This window comes from Bufo gargarizans, chromosome 11 (genome assembly GCF_014858855.1).
Source record: "Bufo gargarizans isolate SCDJY-AF-19 chromosome 11, ASM1485885v1, whole genome shotgun sequence".
NCBI classification, from domain to species: domain Eukaryota; kingdom Metazoa; phylum Chordata; class Amphibia; order Anura; family Bufonidae; genus Bufo; species Bufo gargarizans.
Genome location: NC_058090.1, coordinates 84,054,948 through 84,069,789, shown reverse-complemented (window position 1 = coordinate 84,069,789; position 14,842 = coordinate 84,054,948). Strand labels below are relative to the sequence as shown.

General features: G+C 47.9%; 1 protein-coding gene across 2 annotated transcripts in view; it reads right to left on the bottom strand.

The window, feature by feature from the left end:
- LOC122921534 (NACHT, LRR and PYD domains-containing protein 12-like) overlaps positions 1-14,842 on the bottom strand; it is a 276,607-nt gene that overhangs the window by 132,256 nt on the left and 129,509 nt on the right. For both annotated transcript variants that reach the window (XM_044271573.1, XM_044271574.1), the window contains exon 8: positions 3,624-3,794. In XM_044271573.1, coding sequence (XP_044127508.1) covers positions 3,624-3,794 — 171 coding nt within the window. The remainder of the gene's footprint in view (positions 1-3,623; positions 3,795-14,842) is intronic.

Below are 14,842 nucleotides of genomic sequence, written 5' to 3'. Positions count from 1 at the left end.
TCAGGATTGATATCTTATTGTTACTGATCTGATCTACCATCCTGGGGGGGGGGGGGGGTTGTTCTGCATCCCAGCACTTCTCACATTGATATTTTATTATAGTCATTATATCACTTTGTGTTGTCTACGTCCTTGTTTTGGATTGAATAATAAAGATTTGTATTATATCATGTGTGGTATTTTTGATTTGGAGCTGTCTATCAGGCTTCAACACGTTATATTCTAGCATTATATTTGTGTAGTCTTAATAAATTGGCGCCTAAGTAGTGATGGACGATTTGCGAACGCGACCAAATGTCCGCGAACCACTCGCGGGGGGCCACATTCACCTTAATGGCAGGCAAACTAGAAAAAAACCTTCAGGTCATATTTGCAGCCATGGAATACTTAGTAGAAGTGCACAAATAGTCCCACAACATGGACAGTGACATAGTAGTGGGGGATCAATGACTAAAATTCCCACAAAAAATATGTATCTTAATCAGGGGACATTTTTATGCGTCTTAAAGGGAGATTCTTAGAAATGTGCCCTGCTGGTGCCTAGAAGAATTTAATTTTTGGCCACAGGAGTACGGGCCTTAAAATTTAGGCATTCACCGGACAGAAAATAAATTGTGATTATGTGGCTTGAGGTACATTATGCGGTCAATGGATAGAAATGTGACTGTAGGCCAGTGGAGTACAGGCCCCAAACATTAGGCATTCACCGGACAGAAAAGACCAAGTGATTATGTGGCTGGTGGCAAATTCGGCGGTCAGTGGATATTAGTTTTACTGCAGGCCAGTGGTATACCACACCAGTTGCAATTAGTTGTTTCAATAGCGTTTGTCAATCTGTGTAGCTGCGGCATCGCAGCAGAACTGCACACAACTGCTACACATACAAACTTAGCATCTTTAGTAAAAACTCACAAGTTTGTATGTGTAGCAGAGCTGTATGTGTGTAGCAGAGCTGTATGGGTATAGCAGAGCTGTATGGGTATAGCAGAGCTGTATGGGTATAGCAGAACAGTATGTATGTAGCAGAGCTGTATGTATGTAACAGACCTGTATGGGTGTAGCAGAACTGTATGTGAGTATGGCAGTGCTGTGTGTGGATGCAGTATGCCAGTCCTTCAGGGTGAGCGAATGTGAGATCACGTGGGTTGCTCTTAGTACTCACAGTTGGTTGTATACCCTGGGCAGGCGTACAGCAGTGATGAAGAGGCTGGCACGTAGATCCTCTGGGGCACTCTTTAGATATAGGGACCAGGCCGGATGATAGGTGAGGTGCCCTGGGTGTTGAAAGTTTTGCGTGCCTGTGGCAAGATCCCTTACAGTTCGTGATGCCAGTGCCGGTAATGGTGGCACACCGATTGTTATGAGGAATAATGGAGGTACACACGATTGTAGTGAACTAGAATTCTTCTTTACTGAACAGTTCAACAATGTACAAACTCTAGACAGTTCCATAAGAAGAATATTTGGTAACAGGCAGGCTTTACATAGGTGGCAGGTAGAATCCTAGCAAGATAACTCAGGGGGAAATTAAACTCACAGATCAGGCTGTACTTTCTGCAGATCCTGTCTGGCTTTCTCCAAGGCCCGTATGCCTAATAGCTGGCTTTATCCTTGGGTAGAGAAACCTCCTCTGGTACAAATCCTCTTGCTGAACAATAAACCTCTGCCCCTCAGCTTTCCACTTGGCTGGGTAGAATTAGCACTGCTCTATACTCTGCAGGGTGCAGGATAACTTCAGGAGGAAACTTCTTCTCCTGGACTAACCTCTGAGCTTCACTTGCTCAGCACTTCAGGCAGGCAAGACTGAACTACTTAGCCTCCTGGATTAGACTGACCTAACTCTTTCCTGTCTGGGCCTAACTATATATACTAGGGGGTTCCCTAGCTTTTTCTACAGCTTAGGAGGAGAAACTACACCCCTAGCAGGCCTGGTACACAGGAATTAACATGGAATTATGCAGTCATACAATACAAAACACAATAGCAATCTCCCACAGGAGGTGGGGGGCAACATGACCCATTGGACCCTTAGTAGTGCCCACCTTTACGTAGTGGGACACTACATGTATAGTAGAGCTGTATGTGAGTATGCAGAGCTGAGTGTGTATAGCAGTGCTGAGTGTGTATAGTAGAGCTGTGTGTGTACCAGAATTGTGCGTGTCGCACACAAATACTTAAAAATAATCTAGCAGAAGAAGAAGCGTGGCCGGACACCACAGAGCAGTTACAGGAATAGAGTTGCATCGGGCATCGAAGTATTGATACCCAATCGAAACTTTTAGACCTGGATCGATACGACACCGGGTCTTACTATTTAACGATACTAGGCTGCGCTATTATCTGTTAGAGAACACGCAGCTCCCTGCTCTCAGTGCGCACCATGTTTTATCCAGCAGCGCAGTGGAGAAGGAGGGACTCTCTCCCTCCCACCTGTGACACGGCTGCCGCTGCCACCAATGAGATTATTGTACTGAGGATGAGGGGAGGGGCTGTGGCCACTGTGCCACCAATGAATGTGATTAACACATTAATTCAAGTGTAGGCAGCAGGTGACGGCGGCGGTATCACATACCGGCCCTCAATGACAGGGCATGCGATCTGTTGACCCGTGGAGATTAACCCCTCAGGAGAGGCACCTGAGGGGTTAATTGTCACGGTTCGCATGGCCTGTTATTGAGGCCGGGTCTGTGATACTCCCGCCGACACCCGCGGCCTATACTTGAATTAATGTGTTAATTACATTCATATGTACCACAGTGCGCCCCCCTGTATTATAAATTATAACTGTTGGTGGTGCAGTGCGCTGTCCCCCCCAACCCCCCCCAGTATTAGAATCATTGGTGGCGCAGTGGCCACAGGCACCCCCCTCATTGTTATATTCATTGGATGCAGTGACCCCAGGATACCCTACCCTCCTCTTTATTGGTGGCAGTTCCGTTTGGAGCCCCAGCAGTGTAATCCTGGGGCTCTGATCGGTTACCATGGCAGCCAGGACGCTACTGAAGCCCTACATGGTAAGCTCCCTGCTGCCGTGTGCACAAAGCCCAGAGCAGCAGGGAGAGTGTAAGATCCTATTCACTGCAATATATCTCTATCAGGGGGAATAGGACACGGGTTCTAGCCCTAAGGGGGCTAATAGTTATTAAATAAAAAAGAAAAACAAAAAAACACCAAAATATTAAGTTTAAATAACCCCCTTTCACAATTTTATATATAAAATTTATAAACAATAAAAAAATAAACATATTACATATTGCCACGCCCGAAAAATTGCAAACTATTAAAATATTAAAAAAAAAAAAATCAAAACCGCACCAGTCGCCATTTTTAGTCACCTTGTTCCCCTAAATAATAGGATAGGACTGTTCTATTATGGGCCGGACGTTCCATAAAATGCGGAATGCACGCGGCTTTTTTGCGTTTTTTGTTTTTTTTGCATGGTATAGAGTATCGCAATACTTTTTTATGGTATCGAAATTGAATCAAAATTTTTGTATCGTGACAACCCTAGTCAGCAGTTTATCTGGTAGACATAACAATGGTGCGGAGCATAAAATATAATAAACTCCATGTATAACTTGTGCCCCACATGTCTCCGTCCTGTACACATCTCTTATACTCACCGTAATTCCTCTATCCTGCAGGCCGGACTGGACAGAGCCTCCATCAAGTCACTGAAGTGAGGACCAGACAGACTGTTACCAGACAGGTCAAGTCTCTTCAGGGACTGGTTATTCCTTATACCAGATGCCAACTGGATGCAGGAAGTGTCTGGTAGATCATTATAACCCAATCTGTAAGAAGAAGAAGATGAGATGTGGGTGAGGCGTCCACAGAGCGTTAGTATAAAATCTGTAGATTGTGACTGTGGAGAGAAAATGTCCCCGGCTGTTAGCAAAATCCATAAATGTCATCACTAGAAGCCGCCTCTTGTGTGTGGTGGATGTCAGGAATGGCGGCAGCTATATGATATGTCCATGTCCTAGAAATCCAGAACCCTGAGGAGTGTCCTCACTTTATGGCATGTCATAAATCAGTGATGATGGCAGCACATGAATGTACAAGAGTCATAAAGCTGGAGGAACTTGTGTCAGCGTCATCAGCTGCTGAGGGCTCTCCTTCCTCCATCTATTGTGGCCCTCAGTCTGTGGCCTCCATTCTCCTTCCACTATCTATTGCGGTTTCTGTAGCCTCCATTCTCCTTCCTCCACCATCTATTGTGGTCCCTGTGACCTCCATTCTCCTTCCTCCACATCTATTGTGGTCCCTGTGGCCTTCATTCTCCTTCCTCCACCATCTATTGTGGCCAACCAGTCTCCTTCCTACACCATCTATTGTGGCCCTCAGTCTGAAGCCCCTGTGGTCTCCATTCTCCTTCATCATCTATTTGTGGTCCCTGTGGCCTCCATTCTCTTTCATCCACCATCTATTGTGGCCCTTAGTCTGTAGCCCCTGTGTCCTCCATTCTCCTTCCTCCACCATATATTGTTGCCCCCATTTTCCTTCCTCCACCATCTATTGTGGCCCCCATTCTATTTCCTCCACCATCTATTATGGCCCTCGGTTTCCTTCCTCCACCATCTATTGGGGTCCTTGTGGACTCCATTCACCTTCCTCCACAATCTATTGTGGTCTCCTTCCTCCACCATCTCTTGTGGCCCCTGTGGCCCCCGTTCTCCTCACATTACTACAGGACACATGTGGCTCTGCCCTCGCTCAGTCAGTTATTTGGGGGATGGATTATTAGTAGACATTACACTACGTTCAGGGTTTCTCTGGATTCTGCTGGTATTGATTATTACTTATTGATAACGAGCAGTAATCGTCTCCATTCTGAGTAAATTACAGCCGGGGTCATCAGTAATAATACCGCTATACAGCTGTAATGTAGCACAGGCAGAGATGAGCGCTCTATGGCGGTAAGGGCTCATGTACACAGGGCTGGTTCCAAGTTCATGTGGGCCCTTGGGCGATAAATCCCAGTGGGCTCCCTTGAGGCATTTTTTTACATTTACATATCCCCCTGTGGCTCCACCACGGTATAATGACCCCCAGTGGCCCCTATACAGTATAATGACCACTAGTGGCCCTTCACACAGTATACTGACCCCCCAATGCCCCCCCCCCCCACTGTATAATGACCCCCAGTGGCCCTCCATTCAGAATAATAACCTCCAGTTTCCCCCCATTCAGAATAATGACCCCCAGTAGCCCCCACACTGGGGGGAATACTGTATGGAGGGGGCTCTGGGGGTCGTTATACTGAATGGAGGGTCACTGGGGATCATTATACTAAATGGGGGACACTGGGGATCATTATACTAAATGGGGGACACTGGGGGTCATTATACTATGTAAAGGGCCCTCACAGTATAATGACCCCACAGTGGCCCTCCATTTAGACAAATGACCCCCAGTCGCCCCCACACTGGGGGTTATACTGTATGGAGGGGGCACTGGGGGTCATTATATTGAATGGGGGCTCTGGTGGTCATTATACTAAATGGAGGGTCAATGGGGATCATTATACTAAATGGGGGCACTGGGGGTCATTATACTGTGTAAGGGGCCCTCACAGTGTAATGACCCCACAGTGGCCCCATCACATACCTATCATTGCTGGAGCGCAGGGGAGCCGGCGGTCCTGTCATTCACTAACCGCAGCTCCCTGTGCGCCTTCTCTCCTCCGCTGCAGCAGTGAGACACATGTCATGACATCAACCATGGGCCGGGCCTGGACGAGAGAAGGAGCTGTGCAGTGATGTAGCTAGAACTGACTGGGCCCCACAGAAAATTTTTGTACGCCCCCCCCAGTGGTTTCAAATCACGTTTTTCCTATCGGATTGATGTGCAATGTGCGGCACTCCACGTTTTTGTATCCTGCAGAGTCCAAAAAAAAAATGCATACGTTAATGTTTATGTTTTTTTTACAATGGAACTGTAAGGTGAACGGACGCCACTCTACGGCATCAGTCTGAGACATCTGTTAATGTATACATTAAATGGATGGCACAAATGGGATGTGAACCCAGCCTTAGTGTCAGAATAAGCACCAGTACACATCGGAGCAGCATGGCGGAGAGGGGAGGCCGCCATGTACTGACAGAGCGCTACCTGGTCCTGGTGGTCAGGGGTGAGGACTGTGTCTCCCAAGGATCATTTTCTACTGGGAAACACAGGGCACAGTATAATACACTAGAATCTATATAATATAAAGATATTAGCCCTACCCCCGAATAATAATACAGTTAGGGGGTCATTTATTAGTTCGGCTCCCATGCTGTTTAAGTGTGGGAGCCATTGACTGAAGAGCAGTGAGGTATAGGTAGGGTTAACAAAGTGGGAGGCTCTCTGGCTGAGCACGCTTCAGGAGGAGGGTATATATATATAGGGTTAACTCCTCCTTCACTTCCTCTTGGCGTGTGCTCAGCTGGAGAAAGTTTTTTGCACAAGGTAGAGATAGTTATGGCTGCCATAAATGAAGTGGACCTCCTGGCTCTCCTACAGGAGAAGGTTGCCAGGGAGGGTTCTGCCTGGTTAGCTCCTCTGATATCGGCCAGTGTGCCGGAGAGCTCTTCGTACCCTCAGGCGGCTGCAGTTCCTCATAACACACGACTGGTGCGTTCATTGCGTTCCCCAGCCCGCCTGTCCCCTTCCCCAGTCAGACGGAGCAGGCGAGGACGTGCCCCATCCAGAGCATCTGCGATCTGCGCTCCTGCCGCTCTGCAAGGTACAGCCCCCGTTATGTGTCCTCCTGCAGTCGGCATGGCTGGCTGTGTCACAGGTTGCACAGCCTGTTGTTTCCGCTGGGGCGGGTCAGCCTGTTAATAATCCGCCTGGCAGACTGGCCAGGTGGTTTGGACGCTAGACAGAGCCCCCTCTACTTGGCACTTTCACCCCCCCTCCTCTGGCCCCCCCAGCAATGGCCTGACAGGCTCACTTACCGGCTCCTGAGGCAGCTTCTGCCCGTTCTGAAGCTGGAGCTGAAATGACTCCTGTTGGCCACAAGATAGCGCTCTCGGCTGTTAATGAAAGGAGTGAAAAATTCGTTGAATTTGAAGCTGTCCCTGGCACTCCACAGGTTGGATTATCATGGGTTCCTATTGACGGCCGCACGTTGGTGTGGGGATTTAGCGTAGCCAGTGGCCGAAGTCGTCGGAGCGCGCTTTGCTCATCATCAGACTCGGTCAGTAGTGTATCCCGCAGCCAGAGCGCAGTCCGTAGGTCCCGAAGCAGGATCGGATCGCGGTCGGCAGTCGCGTCTTGGTTGCAGACACCGCAGTTCCCGTGACTCCAGGAGGCATAGAGATCTTTCAGTTTCCTCGTGCTCCAGCGTGGACTATCATGGCCGTTCTTCTAGGAGGGATCATCGCAGACGGAGACGAAGTCGCGGGAGGCATTCTCACAGCCCTTCGCAGGTGGATAGGTCTGCACCTGTGGTTATGACTCCTGATGCTCCGGCGCTGCCTTCTCCTCCGGTTCCAGTTTCGGCCGCCGCTGCAATGCCGCCAAGTGGTGAGTCTGCCTGTTCACAATCACAGGCATGGGTAGGTGGGAGTGTTTCGGGTTCTGGTGATATGCTGGATACATTAAAAACATTGGTTGCCAAGTTAGAGAGTTCAGTGGCGACGCCAGGGGTGGCCCCTCTACCGTCCGCGAGTGGTTTGGATGCATCCGGTCTTTTGTTTCGCGATGCTTATTTTTGTGGAGTGGCCCCGTTAGGTGGTCAGGTCACTCAGGAGGTCAAAGACAAAATAAGTAAGTGTGTGTACGTGGATATTTGGTCCTTGCTGGCAGTTGATCAACTGACTGTTGATAAAGAAAAACGTGTAGAAAAGTCGGAGGATAGAAAGCCCAAGATTGCCAAGACGTTTGGTAACTGGTTGCAGGCTTTTGCTATATTGGCTGAAATATATAGTCAGCACCACCCGGACAGAGCATGGGAATTGTTCACTTATGTTGACTCAATTTATTCGGCCCACAAGTTGCATGGGGGTACGGCCTAGTGGCGTTATGACGAGATGTTCAGACGCCGTCTAGCATTGCAGCCAGAGGTTGGTTGGGCGTCAAAAGCCACAGATGTCTGGATCCAATTAATAATGTCATCATGCCCTCCCTCGTCGTCCTTTCAGATACATCATGCTACGGGTTCCTATGGCCCCGCAGCAGGAGGTCGCCGGCCTGGAGCTTGTTGGCTCTTCAACGAAGGTCACAGTCGCTTTTTTGCCGCGTGCAAGTTCCGCCACGAATGCTACCTCTGTGGTGGGCCCCATTCGGCTATCAGGTGTTTCAAAAAATCAACTTTCGCGGCCAGAGCGGTTCCTACCAGAGAGGAGGACACCGGTGAACGTGCAAAGGACGCGCCGATGGCTCGAACAGTATCCCAGGCGACAGGAGGCCGTCAGGCTCCTTGAAGGTTTTGAGTCAGGCTTCTGGATTCCTCACCTACCTCATCACTCAGTTGTGTTCTCAGGTAATCTCAAGTCAGTTTCAGAGCACCCTGGGGAGGCGCAGGCGAAAGTAGACAAGGAGGTTGCTCTGGGTCGTATGGCTGGTCCTTTTAAGGACCCCTCGTTTCACAACCTACGGGTGTCACCTCTTGGTGTGGTGCCCAAAAAAGAGCCGGGAAAATTTAGATTAATTCACCATTTATCATTTCTGGAAGGGGATTCTGTCAATGATGCAATCCCAAAGAAAGAGGCGGCTGTCTCCTATACCTCTTTTGATGCGGCTTTACGCCTAATTGTAAAAGCTGTCTCGGGGGCACTCTTGGCAAAATCAGACATAGAATCGACCTTCCGGCTGCTTCCGGTCCACCCAGATTGTTTTCATCTGCTTGGTTGTCAGTTATATGGTTTATTCTACTTCGACATGTGCCTTCCCATGGGTTGTTCAATTTCTTGTAAGTACTTCGAGATGTTTAGTTGTTTTTTAGAGTGGGTGGTGAAAGTTGAGACTGGTAACATTTTGGTTGTGCATTATCTAGACAGCTTCCTGTTTATCGGTCTGAGCGGGTCGGAGGTCTGTGCGTCAACATTGGCAACTTTCCATTTTTTCGCAGCGCAGTTCGGAGTGCCGTTAGCCGAGAAAAAGACTGAAGGTCCCACGTGTTGTCGTTCTTTCCTGGGTATACGAATTGACATGGAAAGGGGCTTGCTTAGTTTGCCACAGGATAAGCTAATGCACTTGCGTGCTGATGTTAATAACTGTCTGGATGCAAGAAAGATTACGCTTAGGGAATTGCAGTCGCTCTTAAGTCAGTTAGCCTTTGCTTGCTGTATTTTTTCGATCGCGCAGGTTTTTTCACAGCGATTGGCGCTGATGACGGAGGGCGTTCGGCAGCCACACCATTTTATACGGTTACCAAAACCTTTGAAGGATGACCTGCGAGTTTGGTTGCGTTTCCTGCATTCATACGACAGCGTTTCTTGTTTTCCAGAACCAGAAATAGATAGCGACGCACTTCACCTTTTTACTGATGCTACGGGTTCTTTGGGTTACGGTGCGACATTTGGAAACCACTGGTCAGCTTCGCCCTGGCCTTCAGATTGGAAGGATCGCGGTTTGACGAAAAATCTTACCTTTTTGGAACTTTTCCTGATTGTTGTGGCAATGGAAGTATGGGGTCCTTTGATGAGTAACAAGCGTATTCAGTTTTGGTCAGACAATAAATGGCCGGTTATTGCGATTAATAGTTTAACTTCTCATTCTCTGCCTGTACTGGCGTTGTTGCGTCAGTTTGTTCTAACGTGTTTATTACATAATGTGGTTTTTAAGGCGTGTCATGAACCGGGTAAGTGTAATGTGATAGCTGACTCTCTTTCTCGTTTGCAGTTTCATCGTTTCAGGACGCTGCATCCCTCGGCGGACCCAGTGGGCTTCCCATGCCCTCCTTTCCTATGGGATCTTCCGCTTACAGGTTAAGGCCGCTGATGCAGAATGCAGTTGCTCCTTCCACCTGGTCCAGTCATGGTAAGGCATAGATTGAATGGTTGGCATTGACTGAGTCTGACGCATTGCTTACATCTGACTATTGCCATAGGGTTACACATTTATATTTGAGTCATCTTTGTGAGCAGGGGTGTTCGTCGGGCGTGGTTTAAAAGCGGTTATCAGGTGTCTCCTTCGCTTTGCGTCTATTGGGTATACATGATTTTGCCATTTCTTTGATTGTGAAAGGGTGGAGGAAGGAATCACGTCCTATTGACAAACGTCGACCTGTGTCATTTGCTTTACTACAGAGACTTTGCGACGTACTTCCTTTTGTTTGTTCTTCCGGATTCGAATTGCGGCTTTTTTCGTGCGCCTTTGTGCTCTGTTTCTTTTGCGCAATGCGTCTTGGAGAATTTGTTGCCCCGTCACGGACCACTGTGTCGTCGCTACTGAAAGAGGATGTGTGCTTTTTTTCCAGAGTAAGTATAAGTACACATTCGACGTTCGAAAACGGATATTTATGGGCAAGGTTTTTGGCAGTCTATCGCTAAGATTGAGGGCGTGTTTTGACCAATGAGTGTGGTTCAATCTTTTTTCGATGTTCGTCCAAAATTCCTTAGTTTTTTAGTTCATGCTGACGGTTCTCCCCTCACGGATGCGGCAGGCATGACGGACGCACAAGAGACTTGGGAGATGGAAATCTGATTTGCTTTCGCAGATACAAAAGGCCTGATTTATTAACCAGTTAATATTTATTTGTTTTTCCTTTAGGTTTTAGGAGGCCTGCGGTGTGATTGCTGGGTCACTCCTACATTTACTGGGCTGCGCAAAGAGCATCATACCGCCCGGGAGATTTGCAAATGTTTTTTTTACCAGCGGACGTGTCCTGGAGAGGTGTTCGGGGTTGCAGGTGCTACAGGAAGAGGTGACCATTAGTTTGGAATCCCGTGGTCCCACAGTGCTGGTTATCCACGCCGGTGGTAACGATTTGTGTTCAGTTCGGATTTTAGAGCTAATTTCCGTTAAGAGGTCGGACTTTGATCTTTTCCCGGCTTTCTTTAATGATTTGGTAGTGGTATGGTCCGAAGTGGTTCCCCGTGTATTGTGGAGCGGAGCGAGAAACAACAGTGGCATCGAAAGGGCACGCCGCTTTCTGAATATGAGGGTGTCCAGACACGTTAGGTCGAAAGGTGGGGTAGAGGTTCGCCATCGTCAGGTAGAGGGTGACAACCATAACTTAATGCTATGGGATGGAGTGCACCTTAACGACATTGGTCTGGACATATTCCTTGCGGCATTGCAGGATGCAATCGACAGAGCCCTCTTCATTTTGTTGGGTGGGGGGGGGGGGGGTGTCGGAGCTCGGTGTAGGACCTTGTCTAAGTAGAAGATGGAGAAGTCAAAGTCACCTGGTGTTTCCACAAAGACATGCTGACTTACACGGTGACTAGGCATACGAGGTGACAAAGAAAGTGCAGTTTAACGATAGACAAGGTCCTCCTGTTTTTTGTAATAAAGCTGTGGCCTCCCTCCTTTTACCACAATATATGTTTCAATTGATTTATTTGACAGACAGAGAGCCCCTGTGTGGGTGTATGCGAATGTCTCTGCAGTCTATAGAAAAACGTCTATATTAGTCGTATTTCTGACACAGATGTGGAGCACCGCAATCTGTATCTTTTCCCGCTCATGCCAGGTCTAAAAAAGTGGCGTGGGCAGGGAAGGGGATACAGTTATTGGATACCACTGCTATACAATGATAAAACCACCATAAAGTGACCGGATAAAAGGGTATAAGAGGGCACAGTACAGGGAATGACTAGGGGCACTGCATAGGGTGGGGGCACAGTCACATGACCCTGTGATGTTAGAAGGTCCTTATGGTGAATGTGGTTCAGATGCCACCATAATTAGAGGCAGTGGAGTGAGACAGGACCCCTGGATGGACAGGAAGGGTGGACACAGCAAGTAGGTGGAAGGGGCTCTGAGGGGGGTTCATACAACAAGTAGTGGCAGGAGGTCTGTGCAGGGCAGCAATAGGTGACAGGAGGGTGAAACAGGAGCTCTGGATACATGGGGGAGGAAAGGAGACAGCAGGGGCTCCATGAGGATGAGATAGGACAGGATATGGGGAAGGGGGCAGGTGTCATGGTGGCAAACTGCTTAATGAAACGGTAAAACAACAAAATAGCATGAAGCAGCAGCACGAATAGTTCCCTCCCTCCTGTCCCACAGAGAAGAAAAAGTCACAGTGCAGACTTACTCACAGACTGTCTTCACACTTCTCTGCTCCAGCCCTGCCGGTCTCTCTCCTCAGGCAGCCTGTCCTGTGTAGAAGGGGCGTGTCTGAGTCTCTGCAGCAGCCGGCCTCATGTGTCTCAGAGGGCCCACCAAAGGGGTACTGCGTAAGTGAAATGACAGGAGGGAGAGCTTCCATCTGTATTGATGGAAGTGCTCATAGCAGCTCAGTGGGCCCCCCCAGGAGCATTAGGCCCTGGCACTTGCCCGGGGATGCCGGGTTATGACGCCGGCCCCGCATGTACATATTACAGCTCTGTATATGTATAACCTGGGAGTTGCTCAGACCCATAATCCGCCCCATAGAAGCAGATGTGTCCTTCCTGTCCCTCCAGATGTCTCTCAGGAGATATGACCCCTCCTCCATGTGGAGGCACAATGCAGGTTCTCATGAGGTCAGTCCTAGAACACTTACCTGTGTGTTATCCGGGGAGGGGGGTCACTGCTCCCATTATGTGTTATACAGCGGGGGGCAGGAATTAGTGATAGTGCTGCTCTTCTCAGACATGAAGGACATTACTGATTGTGTTTTCATCTGACTGATGTGTTAAAGAGATCATCAGAACCTTTATGTTATCATATAGGGGTCTGCTGAAGAATTTAAAGGGGTTATCCAGAAACTGGATATTGATATCCTATCCCCAGGACACGTCATTAATATGAGATCTGTGGGGGTCCGACTCCTGGCACCTCCCAACTGTACCCACCGGAGCTCAGGAGAGCGCTGCCACCTCCTCACAGCTCACCAAGTACAGAGCAATACAGTGTATAGAGGATGTGTTTGGTATTACAGTGCAGTACAGTGTACAGCGGATGCGTTTGATATTACAGAGCAGTACAGTTTATAGCAGATGTGTTTGGTATTACAGAGCAGTACAGTGTATAGTGGATGTGTTTGGTATTACAGGACAGTACAGTGTATTGCAGATGTGTTTGGTATTACAGAGCAGTACAGTGCATGTCTGATGTGTTTGTTATTACAGAGCAGTACAGTGTATAGTGGATGTGTTTGGTATTACAGAGCAGTACAGTGTATAGAGGATGTGTTTGTTATTACAGAGCAGTACAGTGTATAGTGGATGTGTTTGGTGTTATAGAGCAGTACAGTGTATAGCGGATGTGTTTGGTATTACAGGACAGTACAGTGTATAGTGGATGTGTTTGGTATTACAGAGCAGTACAGTGTATAGTGGATGTGTTTGGTATTACAGGACAGTACAGTGTATAGAGGATGTGTTTGGTATTACAGAGCAGTACAGTGTATAGTAGATGTGTTTGGTATTACAGAGCAGTACAGTGCATGTCGGATGTGTTTGTTATTACAGTGCAGTACAGTGTATGTCGGATGTGCATAGTATTACAGTGAGGGGAAGGGGATTTGCCGGCAGACCCGTCTAATTTATCATTTTCTATGCCTGTTTCAGCGGCTGAGAAGCTGTCTTACACTTAGCACTGGCGCTGGTTGCGCCAAAGTTAAGGAGAGGCCTGCACTTATTCATATCTACGACAAATTTACTGCCAGTTTAGGGCTTTATTAATGTTAATAATAGAACCCAGGATTAGGGATTATTCTGGATTACAGTGGTACTATACCTACTATACATGAAAAATGGAAGTTCTTTCCACACATATTTTGATCATACATGTGTCGGGCCCATCTACCGGCGTCAAGGTGGCTTCTGCACATAGGTAACTAACACTAACAGGACTGCCTCTCCTGGGCCTAACCTTAGCTTGTTAGGGTGAGCTGCCTGCATGCTAGCTTTATGGATGTGCACCTGTGACTTTGGATGTGCTAGTCTAAATTTTCTTGTAGGGCTTTATTAAGAAAGGCGCGTAAAACACCGGTCCTAATAAATTGGCGACTAAATGCTCACCTAGCGCTGCTGCCTCTTTAAGCACCTAAACGGCAGGGTGTCGGGGGTGCCCCCACCAGTCAGATATTGTTCCTGAGGACAAGCCATCAATATAAAAGCCCCAAAGAACGCATTTACAATGTAGATACTTTTCAGCAGTTCTCTCCTTTGACCGGGACCACATCACTGAAAATCAGACTTACCGTATTGTTCAATTTATAAGACGCCCTTTTAGTAAGTAAAAATCTTGCTAAAAGTGTCTTATAAACAGCAGTCGGGGAGATCCAGCATGGCCAGACCCCTGAATGCTTCATTAGTGATCAGGCAGAGCGCTCATACAGATCTGCCTGATCAGTGAGAGAGCCAGCAGGCAGGAGAACCGTCCGTTCAGCGCATGGTGGAGGAAGGTCCTACACTGTACTGAAAGGAGATGAAAACTACAGCTTAAGGACCTTTGATGATGTCAGTAATAAGAGGAGCCAGAGCAGGAACACTGTACAGCCGACACTGGTGTAGGGAGATGTGAGTTTTTAGTAAAGATGGTAAGTGTGTATGTGTAGCAGAGCTGTATGTGTAATAGAGCTGTATGTCTGCAACACAACTCTATGTGTGTAGCAGAGCTGTTGTCACGGATGGTGTTGCAGAAAACTAGAAGACAACAAATGAAGATCCGACTCACTTGATCCCAAACTAAGAAACATAAGGGTGAACCCTGTAAAAGCCCTAGCACTCTCCCTGACTTCTCAGCCCATGCA